Source organism: Lynx rufus, unplaced genomic scaffold (assembly GCF_022079265.1).
Source record: "Lynx rufus isolate CCGP_SWC_20201006 ecotype Redwood Valley unplaced genomic scaffold, mLynRuf1.p SCAF_2, whole genome shotgun sequence".
NCBI lineage: Eukaryota > Metazoa > Chordata > Mammalia > Carnivora > Felidae > Lynx > Lynx rufus.
Genome location: NW_025814834.1, coordinates 55087667 through 55102403, shown reverse-complemented (window position 1 = coordinate 55102403; position 14737 = coordinate 55087667). Strand labels below are relative to the sequence as shown.

Genomic DNA, 14737 nt, shown 5'->3' with positions numbered 1-14737 from the left:
AGAAGGAATCACTAATACCTTTAGGTGGAGGCTCAGTCTTTTTGGAAACAGCAACATGAATTTTCTCTTCAGTAACAGTTTTCCTTTGTACCTCAGGGACTTTAAAAAAATGTACATTTTAATTACTGGTGTGCCATATTGTGGGTGGTAATTATAATTTACAAAGAATATTGAAATACGAATTAAAACAGAGACAATGTGCAATGAAAAGATGACAGAGAGCTACAAGGAGACAGAGATGCCTATAGAATCACAAGTTAGGTAAGAAGAAGAGGGATAAAAATTCATCTGACGCCCTTCCATCTGAGCCCCCAAATTCAAATGTGCCTTATACCTGTGACTGACACTTCCTCCTCTGTGTGAGAAGCAAAGAACATCTCTTCTTCTGAAATAACCATCTTCTTTGTATGCACAGCTGGGACTTCAAAGAGAGCATTTCACATTTAGTATTTGTTTTTCTAAGACAAGATACCAGATCAAATACATAGATTACATACTCTGTGTAAGTCTTTAGATACAGAATGAATGGGTTAATATGAGAGCTTGAGAATAAAGTCAGTATTGACAAGAAAACAAATCATGTTTTGATATATAAGGACAAACAACCCATGCAGCCTTTACCAAACATTATTAAGTGGGAATCAAATAGACACAACTTCTTCACACATAATGTGGTGCTTTTCCAAATCCATTACGGTTTCTTCACATGAACAAGAGGATGGGGAATATTATATGCAATGGGATGCATTGCATAGTAAAGTTAGAAGACTATTCATTAAACAAAGCCTTCCTTAGATTAAAAAAAATTATGTAATTTTAAAGCAAAATTAGAAACAAAGGGAATGTTATTATGTCCTTAAGTTATGCATTATGTGCAACTCGACATAAAATATATACTGTATAAACATGTCTTTATGTTGGTAGTTTCAGGTTTGCGAATTGTTTAGTAATATATGTACACATATCCATAGACATAAATAAAAATGTTTAAAACTTGTAGCTGGAAAGACAAAGATGTATACCTTTCACTTCAATTACTTCTTCCTGCACTGGAGTCCGAGAAGGTTTTTGTGGAACAATCTTCTTTGAAACTTCGGGTACTTAAAAAATATGTACAGATATATTTGTATTGTGAAGAATATGGATTTGCACAAAATTTAAAAATACTTTAGATGATTATATAAATAACTAACACGGGAACATACATCAGTAAACAGACGACGTGTGTACATGGTACTAGAAATGTTTTAAATCATAATACCTTTGGTAACTTGAACTTTCTCCTCCTCCATTCTTCGAGAAGTCTTTTCAATTTTTTCAACTACTGGCTTCTTTATAACTGCAAGCATTTTAAAGAAATTGCAGTACTTTTAGAATTTCTATTAAAATTCTCTCTTTCTCCCTATGTATCCATATATGTATGTATATATGTTTACATGCATATATAATATGTATATAATTTTAAAGAAAGAAACAAGTTTGGTACTCTGAACTTTAAGTACAAGGTTCTGTACTTCAAATATTTTGGTTATTTTTAAAAATATTTATCATAATAATCTTTTTATTATCTTTTTAAATTTTGCATTAAATAAATTAGATATTCTTAGGAAAAAAATTCGTTGATACAATAAAGCTTAGAGAAGAAGTTGTGCCTATTGGATTGAACTGGTGGTTTATACATCTTTGCCAAACAAGCCATGATAATGATGTTGATGCTCTGATCTACTTAAATAATTCCAATTACATACCTTTTGGAGGCGGTGCTTTCTTTTCAGGCACTTTTGCTGGAACTTTTCTCTCACGGGATTCTTTAACAAAAACAGGAATAAGAAGGGATGCTTAAATAGGTGAGTCCTAGTAGTTTGTATCAATTGCAAAGGAAATCAGAATATATAATCATGGAAAGTATTGTGTTTGGGATCGTTATTGGAAACACAATCTCTTGCAGCTGGATTTCGAAGCAGGCTCAAGCAGAGATGCAGCAAGGTAGTGGGAGTAAACCCTGAATTTCTGCATTAGAAAATAGCACTCGTAATTCAGTAATAGGACTGAATGTTTCCGCTTATAATGTCAAAGCCTGAAAATAATTACAGAAACTTAAAGATTAAGTTTCTAAAAATTTCTAACCTTAAAACCTAAATGATCATTTCATTGATTTCATATCCATTACAGATCAGGGTAACAACATTGAAAATATGAGGAACTGAGAAGAAAGAGAACAAAAGGCGCCCAGTTGATACATACCTTCATAAACCTCCTTTTGCACTTGAATTACTTCTTTCTCTTGGTAAGTTTCTTCCCACTCTTCCTCCCCTTCGTCATAACCTTCTTCCCTTTCATAGTATTCCTGGCCTTCCTCGAAATCTTCTTCCCATTCCTCATGAACCTCCCTTTTAGCTTCTACCTTGGTCTCCTCATAATCTTCATCTGGTTCTTCATAATAAGGTTCTTCAAATGGCTCCGTGTATGGTTCCACTTCTAGTTCGTCGTAAGGTTCTTCCAAAGATTCAATGAAAACTCTCTTCTCCTCATAGACGGCACGCTTTTTCTCATACACAGCTTCTTTTTCTTTCTGAACCTCTTTCTTTCTGGTTATGGTTTTTATCTTCACTTCTTCCGCCTTGGAGGATACATCGATAATTTCAGGAGCTAAAATGAATGAATGAATGAATGAATGAATGAATGAATGATACACCAAATGACAATATTAGCATATTAATTATATCCATTATCCATAATTATATCCATATCCAATTACTTCATAAACCAAAGCCTGTTGTCAAACAATATCAGTGTTTGGATCTCAGCGTTATGTCGATAATTTGTCATATTTTCTGTGTGTTGAATCCATTTAAATTTTTGTTGACTATGGAACACAATAAAGAGTATCAAGATGCACTCTACTCTTAATTTGAGGATTTTTCCAGTGTGAACAAAACAGCATTCAGTAAATATCAAATGGACACACCCTCCATTGTTCTAAAGGACCTCCAGTTTGCGAAGCCCCTGGTTTCCCACAAGGATATTTTAACATTTGATCATTTAATGGAATTTATATTTAATGTTAACCTCTATTTAAGTTTCTAATTATTCTTTCAGAAACATTTCTAATTTTAAAGCTACACTTCTGATAGTTGAATATGACTCTCTTATCAGTTTTGTAAAGATGATACTTAAAATTATGTAACCAAGTCAAATAGTTGTTTTTATAACAACAGCTTAAAAAAAATGAAGGCTAACATTGTTTACGTGATCCTTAGTACTTGTGTTAACTACAACTAAAACAATAAGGATGCTGCCTCCCTTTCCACCCCTCACCACTGCTGTTTCCACTGAGGCTGCCTGCATCAACGTTGCCTCTGATTCCCTTTCTGGGACTGGAGCAATAGGAAATCGTCATTTCTAGTACTAATTTGAATATGGCAGAGGAGATGCCACAACTTTACGATCAACTAGAAGCCTCATATTTAAAAAAAGAATCCAGAGCAGAGATGAAAATCTCAGGAGTAAATAAAAATATTTAACAATATCGTTTCATTTACCTTTTGCTGGAATTAAGGCAGTAGGAGGCAGGGGCTTCTTGGCAACCTCTGGGATTTAAAAGAATAGAAAATACGTTTATCTTTAGATTATGCATTATTTAATGTTTACCAATCCTCTGCGCTTTGTTAGTCATTTGTACTATCTGTGACTACTAGACTAAATGCCTTTATAACTTCCAAATTTAACCCACCAGAATTTCTAGGCAATGCCATATTAACAAAATGGGGAAAGGCTGAACTCTGATTCTAGTTTAGGTCGATTTAAAACAATTTCAATGAACATGAAACATGAAGAGACTATTCAATAAGTCTAATGCCAGAAAATAAGGCGTGTTTCATTTTTTCAGTGGTTAACTATGAAGTTGAGAAAATATCCACACTTTTTGAGCTTCCTTTTACACCATAATGTTTCACAAATGGCCACTCAGGGAAACATCTCTGGGAATGGTGCCTTGTGCTCCTGGACTCTCCTTCCTTCAGGAGGACTTCCTTACTCTAATCTTGGTTAAATAGGTGAAACTATTTGCTTCAATTTAGTTATCTAGTCTCCCTCCTAAAACACTTCCAGGATTTGGTACAAATGGAAGTAATTGAATTGATCCTCCTTCAAAAAGTGTTTTATTTTTCTTCAGGGACTGGCAGCAAGATGAGCCAGGAAGGGCTGTGAGTTGGGCTGGAACAGCCACTGAAATTAGCATCAGTCCTTGGCCTTCTATTGGTACAACTGACTCCAGAGCAGCCATGGGGCTGGAGGTGCCATCCAGAGATAACAAGAGCTCTGGTGCTACCGCTGTGTGCCATGGACAGACACAGGCACAGGTGGACAGGGAAGAAAAAAAGGAGAAAGTAGAAAGTTGACGAAAAGAAAGTGAGGACTGAGTTCAAGAAGAGGGCGTGAGTGAGGGAAGGCAGAGGTTCCATTTTGTGAATTCAAACTCTTACCTTCCTCAGCCTCCACTATTTGGCATTTAAAATTGTTAACCAGGAGAAAAGCAGTAACATTCAATTTTGATTAATTAATTATAATACCTGTAGGTGCCTCTTCTTTGGGCTTTGCAACAACTTTTTTGGCATCTTTCTTCACAGCTTTTTTGGTCACTAAAAAAAAGAATGTCAGAGGTAAACAAGTAAAATGTTTCCAGGCTTTGATGGTAATGAGATCTTGCAACATTATTGCAAGATACCTTGTTTCAGAAAGGTCTTGTGCTAGAATGCAGAAAATGTTTTTTGGATGGAGATAGAATACGTAGGGTGATTTTATGCCTGTCTACAGTTCAAGTTTTCAAAACACTGAGCCCATGAACCTGTGATACCATAAATAGAAAAGGTCCACATTTTCACTTTGTTTCACTTAGATAAGAGCACTTTAAATTTGTCAGAAAGAACAAGTGAATTAGTAAAATTAAAAGTCCTATCTATGATACCGTAGAAGTATTCTTTGTTGTTGTTGACATTATACTTTGATCATGGCCCTTACTCATAACTTGATTACAGCTTTTGATATTCATGAATAACACAGTTTTTAACTTTTAAAATAAGGTCTCATATTTTAGTGGGTAGTCAAACTTAGCCATGTTGACAGTATCATTCCAAGACTCATTCATTAAGATATGATTATTATTCCTGACAACACATGTAAATGGAAATTTAATTTATGATTTTTAATTCTTGTTCTTCTTTGCTCTCAGAAGTAGATGAAATATACTTAACTACTCATATAAGTTATAAAAATGCTTTTGTTATTGAGATGTATTCGTCACAAAACTGGAAGTTTTTCATTTTTTGTTTGTCTACTACAGTTTCCCTGAGGCTGGCTGAAAACTAGCTCAATTGACTCTTGACACCAATGGTAGCAGATATTAGGGGACTAGCATGCCAAACCCTGGAAACTGCTACACAAAAATCTGACTATGGAAATATCTCGTTTTGACATGCAGAATTTTTTCCTGATGCGAGAATTCTGACAGCAATTCTCAACTTTCAGAACTCTAGAAAGTCCCAGGAAGTCTGCTGACTGATTTAGTTGAATAGCTTGGGGGACAAATAGCATAATTTGTCTATTGAAGTATTTGAAAAGGGAAATTCCCTGACATACTCAAGAGCTCTTTATCGGTTAGCTCATTCCTTAGCTAAGGAAAAAAGAAATCAAATATATCAAAGATGTTCTAAGTCATATTTTTGTAACAAAACAGCAAATTTTAAAAAGGTGTTAACATTGTAATTGAGAAAAAAATACAAACTATAATTTGCAACATGACCATAAACTAGTATGGGTTATCCCCAGGAACTTCACTAGAAATTAATTCCATTTTATAGATATAGATATAGATATAGATATAGATATAGATACACACATACATGTATGTGTATATACATGTATGTGTGTATATATATATACATATATACATACACACACGTATACACGTGTATATATACATATATAAATACACGTGTATATATACACGTATTTACTATATAAAATATATTGTACATATATATACATATATAATAAGAAACATGAAATCAATTTGCCATTAATGTTTAAGTGATTCCATTAAGATAAAATATTTTAATATCAAGCATTGCATTTGGTTTGATGGTTATTTTCATAGTTTTAATCATATGTCTGTCTTAAACATATTTAAAGTATTGAAAGTAAATAATTTACATTTTGAAAGGCAATTCAACCTGTTGACCACTAGAGGGCTAACATGTTGCATTTGACAACATTTTCCAGGTCTGCAATAATTAATTATATACTTTGACATTTAGGTAGATAACATAAAATACCTTCAATGCGTTTTGCTGGTGGTTTCTTTTCTTCAGGTGTTGGTAGCAACAGAGGAATAGGAGGAACAACCGTAGGAGGGATTTCTGAAGAAAAGAAATGCCATCATCATGGTTTGGTTTTTTATTTGGTGTGAAGTATAATGAAAAGTCTGATTCATTACTTTCAGTACTCAACGGTGTTATACTATAAATTAATCAACCAGAGAAAATAAAAATAGCATATATTTGTAATTGTTACTACTCTTCTGCTTTGATTTTTAAATATACAGTGAAGAATATGATGTGTTCTGGCTTTCTGCTGTGGTTTGGCATCGCTAATTTCCTAATGGTAGAAAATTGTTGCTGCAAGCCCAGGGGTTGTGGTGTTGGGTCTTACCTTCTGGAGGGACTGCTCTGATAGGCATGGTTGGGATTGGAACCCTGGAGTCAGGAATATCTGAAAAGGAACATTTAATGATCAGCATCGAGGGATTGAAACAACACATATTTATTAGACAACTAAGATGTGTTTGTCAGGCATTTCCAACAGCAGAATCTAATCTACAGACACCTGTATATAGAATCTAATATAGAGAGATATTAGAATTCTTTTGTAAGTAACCACATAGGCAGGTTGATTCCCTGTGAAAACTGGTTTTGTTCTATGGCCACACAATTTTGGCATGATCCTAGATACCAGCTAAATGAGACCTTATTATCTCTAATTTCCCAAGCTCACAAAGCCTAACATTTATCTTATTTCCTGAAAATAATTTTACTGAATAATATTGGACTAAAAAAATAAACGATATATTTAGACTTTTCAGTTTGGCTTCTATCATTTACAAAATTATGTTGAATATATGGTGAACAAGGGTTGATTTCTTTTCTTTTCTTTCTTTTTTTTTTTTTTAACTTACCAGGAGGCTTCATCTCAAGTTTGATTTCTGCAAAAGAAAAAAAAATGACATTTTTGTATTTAGAATCATCTGGGCAGGCTTCTTTGTTTCAAAGATTGCAGTGTGACTTTCATGTGGTGTTTTCTGACCTTTAGTTGTTAGGTACAGTTCAGCTGTGCTTCTGGCTTCACCTCTTGGTTCCAGTCGAGCAATTACCGAATAGACACCTAAGGAGAAGAATCATCAAACTTTGTTTTCTGGTGTTTGTAAATTACCCTTCTTTATTTAAATACAGGATTTAATTTGAATTTATTTATGTATATTTATATATAATTCTCTTTCCTTAAAAAGTACTCTATATAAAATTACAGAGTGTAAGTGTAAATTTGGGTACAAGTATATAAAACGGACAAGATTTAAATGATATATTCACAAGGACCCTGTGAACTGAATTACCTTCATCATCTGGGGTCACATTGTGGATGGTCATATAATGGCAGCGACCATCATTCCTGAAGTTGTATTTCTGGCTCTCAGTCAGTTCTGTTGGTCCTTTATACCATGTTACAATGGCATCATCAAAGGACACTTCACATTCGAAGGTGGCAGACTGATGCTCACTCACCACAATGTTCTGTATGCGTTTCGTAAACTGAATTGGTTCAGCTGCACAAAGAGGAGTCAAAGTTAGATTGTACAGGGAGGAAGTTTTTGTAGTCTCCTTTCTCCTCAGACAGTTAAACTCTCCATCTTTGTCTCCAATTGGAATATAACAAAGGCCGAAAATGTAAAACAAAAAAGAAAGAGCTCTTGTCTGCATCAGTAACAAAAAATTATCCCAATACTTAAGTGTATTCCTTCAAGACCAGTGTAGGAAAGTATAAAGAAATCCCTGAGAGTCCTTAAAATATTTGCACAAAGGCAACAGTCAAAGGTGCTTATAACCCAAAAGTCAAATTAAACTTTAAAATGTTAGTGAAATTTGGGTTCAAAATAAAGGGAACATAAACTTAACTTTACTCTGTAACTTATTCTCCTTTGAAATTCTATCTTCTGTAAAAATAATCTTGCTATTCAGGACCTAGAATTGTTTATTATCTACTATGTTATAACTTTCCTTGTGAAATAATGTAAACTCAGTAGGAAGTCTGGACTTTAAAATTTCACAAGATTCATTTATCAGATTCTGGAACCTGCTTGTAAGCACCTGTGGACATACACAAAGGAGTCAATCCATGGGAATTGCAGGCATGGTTAGTAGGAGAATGGGCTGGAGTAGGCGGTCCTTCTGCAAAATTTTATTTGGAAGTCTGGAATTCAATGTATAACAGTATCAAGAACATCTTCGACATCATAAGTACTCTGGTGAGCTTTTCTTTTCTTTTTTTTTTTTGAGGGATCATATAAGAATGCAATTATTTAAAAAATGATAAGTGGTTTCAACTGGATCCTTTAAATTGAAAATAAGAAAATTTTTTGAGCTTTAAAATACAACCAGGCATTAATACCCATTTAAAGCAAGTCAGATAAATTGAAAAGTCATATAGTTGTATTTCAACAACTATGAGTGGGCATCAACTGGAAGTAGATGCTACCATTATAGCCAAAATGTTGCTCAATAGAACCCCAGAGTGTCTTCGGATAGTGCATACAGTCAAAGGATTGGGAAATGAATACTGCTGCTCCTAAATCCTCAGATTTCACTTTATTTCAGAGATTTAGAAGATTGGAATATAATCCTCACATGAAATAATTATTTTTGAAAAATAGCTGCTAATCACACACCCCATATGTTAATTTTATCTAATAGGTAGATTCAAATTAATTTCTATAAACAAAACATCAACTCATAGCCAAGATCTTTTAGATACAGCTATGAAATCTGGTCATGTCTGTGATTTCTTTCTTAGAATAAGAATCACAGATGTGAGAATTATGGAAACTGGTAAAATTATAAAGACTTGTTGAATTTTGCAGAATTATTTAAAATTTAAATAACTGTTAGAAAGTCATGTCTTAGTTTAGACTAGTATCCGCCTTTGATCCAAAACTACGCAAAGGAATTGGCATTTGTGTGACTATTTCCCTTTTGGTTTCATGTGAATTTTGAGATGTGAGTGAATGCTGCGAGTACGTGTTGGGAAATGAGAACACAAGCACTTTGGAATATGCGCAATGGCAGGGTGACAGCAAGCATCAGGGGTCCCATACGGCTGCCAATGACCTGTGCTGAAAGAGTCCAGCCATAGTCTTTCACCCACCTTCAATTCTGAGCTCTGCTGAAGTTTCAAGGTCTTCATATTTGCAGGTGTACTTGCCCTGGTCTTCTGCTCGCACGTCAGCAATGGTCAGTTTATGCACTTTGTGTTCCACTTCTGTCTTATGTCTACCTTGGGGTTTAAGGATTCTGCCATTTCTGAACCATTCAGATTTTACGTTTGGCACAGAAAACTGGCATGTCATGGTGCACGTCTGGCCTTCTTTCAAAGTAACATCCTGAAGATGCCGCTCCCAAGCAGGCTCTGTTGGAGTGATACAAAAAACATTTTGTTCAATACCACATGCAGATGTGCTCGATAGTGAATTAATCTCACAAGTTTTTTTTTTTTTAATACGATGATTTTTACTTACCAATTACAGTTAGTTTAGCACTAGCGATGTGTGGACCACACACCAGTCTATAATTGCCCTGATCTTTAAGTTGACAGTTTTTGACTCTGAGTGTATGTCGATCACCATCAATACTTATTTCAAATTTATCACTGGGTTCCAGTTTTTCAGTCCCTTTGTACCATGAAAGCTTGATCTCTGGATAATTAATCTTAATGTCAATTTCAAACACAGCATCATCATCTTTCAAAACTGTCTGATTCTCAATATCCTTGATCAGAGTGACAGGCTAGGAGAATAAAGAATTGACACATGTTAGTCACTCCTTTCCTTATAATCCTGAATAATAACCTGTTCACTGTGTTATCATCATAACTCATTTTACCTCTGTCTGTGACAGCCTTTGCTGAATAAATGATACAAGTTCCTCAAATTCCTTTTCATCCTTCTCTGACTTCTCTATTTCCTCAATTTCCTGAGGAGGAAAAAGTTTAAGTATTACATATGGAAAAAATGTGAATTCGAGGATACATGATTCTACTCAGCTTCCACTCTTGATGCTGTTTAGGTTATACTAAGTGATCTTATACAGTTGTAGGGCTCTGGAAATTCAAAGGGGATATATTAGATGTTTCAAATATAATTTTTTAAATCTGTATTTTTTAATGTTTATTTTTGAGACAGAGAGAGACAGAGCATGAGTGGGGGAGGGGCAGAGAGAGACACACATACACACACAGAATCCCAAGCAGGCTCCAGGCTCTGAGCTGTCAGCACAGAGCCCCATGCGGGGCTCAAACTCGTCAACCCCGAGATCATGACCTGAGCCGAAGTCGGAAGCTCAAACGACTGAGTCACCCAGGCGCCCCCCAAATATAAATTTTTAAGATGATGCTATATACAAAAGAGCATACCAATCTATGGGTCTCTTCTTCTTGACTTTGCTTTAGTATTTCAAATGCTTGAAGAAGACCCCGGAAGTCAGTGATTCCATACATCCGGGCATATTTTTCATATTCTTTAGGATCAACATTTTTGAGAAGTTCCATGATATCGATTTCCTCTTCTTCTCCAGGTCCTTTCTTTAAGATTGGAGTCCTAAATGAAATCAGAAATACACATAAATCACCTGTCTTCTACTTATTTTGAATTGACTATCATTTAAAGATTATAAATGTCAGTAAGGTTCTTTTCCCCTTCACAAAGACATAGTGCTATGTCCTTTATTCAAGAAATATTAGTCTTTCAGGGGCACCTGGGTGGCTCAGTCGGTTAAACATCTGACTTTGGCTCTAGAAAACAATTCAGAACATGAGAAATAATACATAGAAATAAAAATGTCATATCTAGATGCATACACACTTCTCTGTAGACCATTTCCTTTGTTCAAAATTTTAATAAAACTTCACTTCATTCTCAGAACTTTCTCATGATCATTCAGAAATTGATCTTAATGAGCCACTAACTTATGCCCAAATACTGGATGTTTGCTTATATGTTTTTGTGAGAATGTCTGTGTGCTTATGTTCTTACATGATCTGAATCTTGGAGGGAATGGTCCATACCTCTTGAGAGATCTCTTTTGTGAATGGAAATTTACTGTGCATGTTTGTTTTTTTTTAATTGAACTTACTTTTTCAGCATTGCTCTAAGATCTCCTTCAATCTTCTCTTGTTTCTTCCTTTCATCCACCTGTAGGTTAACATTACTTTCAATTTCACCATGTTTATTAAATGCGACACATCTATACAATCCAGAATCCGTTTTTGTGGTGTCTCTAATCTCCAACTTTGCTTCATCGCCTTTCTGGTGGATAAAAATGCGACCCCCTTGGTTCAGTTGTCTCCATTTCCCTTTTGTCCATTTAACATTTGGAATTGGATCACCTCCAACTTTTGCAATGAATGTTGCAGTGGTTTCTAAGGAAGAATGAAAGCAAATGAATAAAGACCTTAATTTTCCCAAATCCGTTCTTGCAGATTTAAATTGGTGGCAAAATGTACAGGGTAGACAACGATGCACTTTTCACGAAGTACTTACTTTCTACAACTCTGATACTCTGAGGTTCTGACACGAAGAAGAGTTTCCCATCTACTGCTGCTTTCTTAGCCACAGGGACTGCGGCTGGTTTGTCTGAAAGACATATTTACATGTTTTGTTATTACAATTACATTAAAATTGGAATAGATGATTCCATTGTAAAATAAGCTTTAGGAATTTGGCCATGTCAAAGATATCATTCACTCTAGGACTCTAATGAGAGTATAAGAGTGGGTTATGGGAGATACAGCAATTTTATAAGCATTTATAACTAGTATAACTAGCTATAGCTCTCACATACAGGTTGAATGACAATTATAATATCAGTATCAAATTTTATATTTCTATGCTTGGCTTTATTATATAGATTTCCTCCAGGACTATGACATCAGACTACTTCATGTTACATTATTATAGCATAATTTTTGGAACTTAATTATACATTCTTGGATACACAGTAAAAAAGGTACAAGAAAGAGGATGGTGAACTGGGGTAATTTCAGACAATTTGTGTTGAAATCATTTTCATTGAATTCTCTAATACTTCAGTCATAATAAGGGGGCTATAACTGCAAGTGAGCAAGAACTGATGTTTCTAAAAACTGGATTCCATTCTTATTTAAGTTGTGATAAGAAAATAAATGTGACCAGTCATTGACTTGGTCTGAATAATACTTCGGAGGTATCTGTACCTTTAATGGTCACTTTTGATTTTGAAGTGTCGCTTCCAGCCACATTTGAAGCTTTACACACATAATCTCCTGAATCTGCTTTAGTCACGTCCTTAAGTTCCAGTACTGCGGTGCCATTAGCAAAGCTGAAGCTGCATCTGTCTGAAGGCTTTATTTCCCTTCCAGCCTTCAGCCACTGGATCCTGATCGGCTCTGATCCACGAACATGGCAACTGAGCTGCACAAATTCTCCCTCACTTGCTGTTACTGGAGTAAGGTGCTGATCAAACACAGGCGCTTTCTTAGGTTCTGGAATTGAAAAGATATTTTATTTTATTTTATTTTTTTTTTAATTTTTTTTTTCAACGTTTATTTATTTTTGGGACAGAGAGAGACAGAGCATGAACGGGGGAGGGGCAGAGAGAGAGGGAGACACAGAATCGGAAACAGGCTCCAGGCTCTGAGCCATCAGCCCAGAGCCTGACGCGGGGCTCGAACTCCTGGACCGCGAGATCGTGACCTGGCTGAAGTCGGACGCTTAACCGACTGCGCCACCCAGGCGCCCCGAAAAGATATTTTAAAAAAAATGTTTATTTATATATTTTTGAGAGGGAGGGGAGGGGCAGAGAGAGGGAGAAAGAGAATCCCAAGCAGGCTCCACCCTTTTAGTGCAGAGCCTGATGCAGGGCTCGAACTCACAAACCATGAGATCATGACCAGAGCCAAAATCAAGAGTAAGATGCTTATACAACTGAGCCACCCAGGCATCCCAGGGACTATTTTTAAACATAAAAGGAACATAAAAGCCAAAAAAAATTGAATTTCAGAAAAGAGATAAGTTTTGTCTCTAACAGGCAATACTGGTTGTGGTAGTAGAACTGAACCAAGAACTGAATCAAGGTTGATTACTCTCTGAAGGCAATAGCTACATTTGTTAGATTTTTTTTAAAGACAAAGGTTTAAAAATAAGCAAAGAGTAGATGCCGTGCTGCTCATAAATCATGTAAGCATCTGTGTCCTGATTAAGCACTGCAAACATTGCAACTGGCAGTTCCTATAAACTTCTGTGCCATATAGCACACAATTGATTCTCTCCAACCTGCATATATCTGCATTTTTGCCAAACCCTAAAGACTAAGGGCCTACTGGGGAATTCTCCTCATCTAGAGGAGCAGTTCTTGCTGTCCTCTGGGAAGGAAAGCCAACATTTTAGTAATCCATGAGCCCATATTGTAATACGTGATTATCTGTGACTTTCATCTTTAGTTGTTAAATGCAGCCATAGTAGCATTTAAAATCCAGTCTTTGCCCAAAGGAAACAGCAGCTGAAGCTCAGTCAACTGAAAACCAATGAAGAATACACAAGTAACGTGATAGGAAGGCCATGTCCAACTCAGTGTTATATAATGATTTTATTCAGTGATTCTGAGAAATATTAAAATAAGGCAATATTCATGATTGTAATGATTAAAACTTCTGACATCTACGTAAAAAATTTTGTATTTCTACAAGGAAATAGCCTCTGAATTCTATAGAAAGTACTTATCTACTTAATAACCACCAGGGATGCAAATCATAAATATAAGACACTGCTAAGGATACATTTTTTTTGTTTTATTAAACATATTTTAAAACTAAATGCACTTAAGTTCTGTTCAATGAGTATATTTTAAGTTAAGACAACTCAATATTACCCTATTAGTGATATTAACCTATTACTTGTGCACGTACCCTGAAATGGCATGCTATGTCATCAGAGCTGGTAATCAAACTCCCAGCTACTCTAGGAAGTTGGCTTGTAAAGTGATTTTGATGATTCTACATCAGACTCGTCTGGATGAAGCCATTATGGTCAGAGGATCAGATAAAAAAGACCTCCTTAAATGATACACTCTATTTCTTTGCCTCAAGCTATGACTGTATATTTAAGTACATCTTCCATAATGATATGCAGCATCTTTTAAGTCATCTTTTTTTTTTTCCTTTTCAAGCAAATTTTACTCTTTTGTCTGGGATTAATATTCATTTACAGGCTAAAAGCTTTGGGCAATATATGTCAAACAATAATCCTTTAGCAATGGAAAAGAGAATGTTTTAGAGTGTGATATAACTAGAAATGAGCAAAGCTAATGCAATTTTCAATGATGAAAATTTAAGAAGTTTTTGAAACAAATATGCTTCATAAAAATCCATATACCACTTGCAC

At 35.2% G+C, this 14737-nt stretch overlaps 1 protein-coding gene across 5 annotated transcripts in view; it reads right to left on the bottom strand.

Moving 5' to 3' along the window:
- Window positions 1-14737, bottom strand: part of TTN (titin) — a 273279-nt gene that overhangs the window by 160403 nt on the left and 98139 nt on the right. For 2 of the 5 annotated variants that reach the window (XM_047083326.1, XM_047083327.1), the window contains 20 exons: window positions 12553-12840; window positions 11861-11953; window positions 11454-11739; window positions 10735-10918; window positions 10206-10295; window positions 9842-10109; window positions 9472-9732; window positions 7667-7876; window positions 7360-7437; window positions 7232-7258; window positions 6709-6768; window positions 6333-6416; window positions 4572-4640; window positions 3543-3590; window positions 2245-2649; window positions 1749-1808; window positions 1262-1339; window positions 1023-1100; window positions 335-421; window positions 19-99 (listed from right to left, as the gene is read on the bottom strand). The exons of the other annotated variants lie outside the window; for them this stretch is intronic. In XM_047083326.1, coding sequence (XP_046939282.1) covers window positions 19-99; window positions 335-421; window positions 1023-1100; window positions 1262-1339; window positions 1749-1808; window positions 2245-2649; window positions 3543-3590; window positions 4572-4640; window positions 6333-6416; window positions 6709-6768; window positions 7232-7258; window positions 7360-7437; window positions 7667-7876; window positions 9472-9732; window positions 9842-10109; window positions 10206-10295; window positions 10735-10918; window positions 11454-11739; window positions 11861-11953; window positions 12553-12840 — 2835 coding nt within the window. The remainder of the gene's footprint in view (window positions 1-18; window positions 100-334; window positions 422-1022; window positions 1101-1261; window positions 1340-1748; window positions 1809-2244; window positions 2650-3542; window positions 3591-4571; window positions 4641-6332; window positions 6417-6708; window positions 6769-7231; window positions 7259-7359; window positions 7438-7666; window positions 7877-9471; window positions 9733-9841; window positions 10110-10205; window positions 10296-10734; window positions 10919-11453; window positions 11740-11860; window positions 11954-12552; window positions 12841-14737) is intronic. 5 annotated transcript variants of the gene reach the window in all.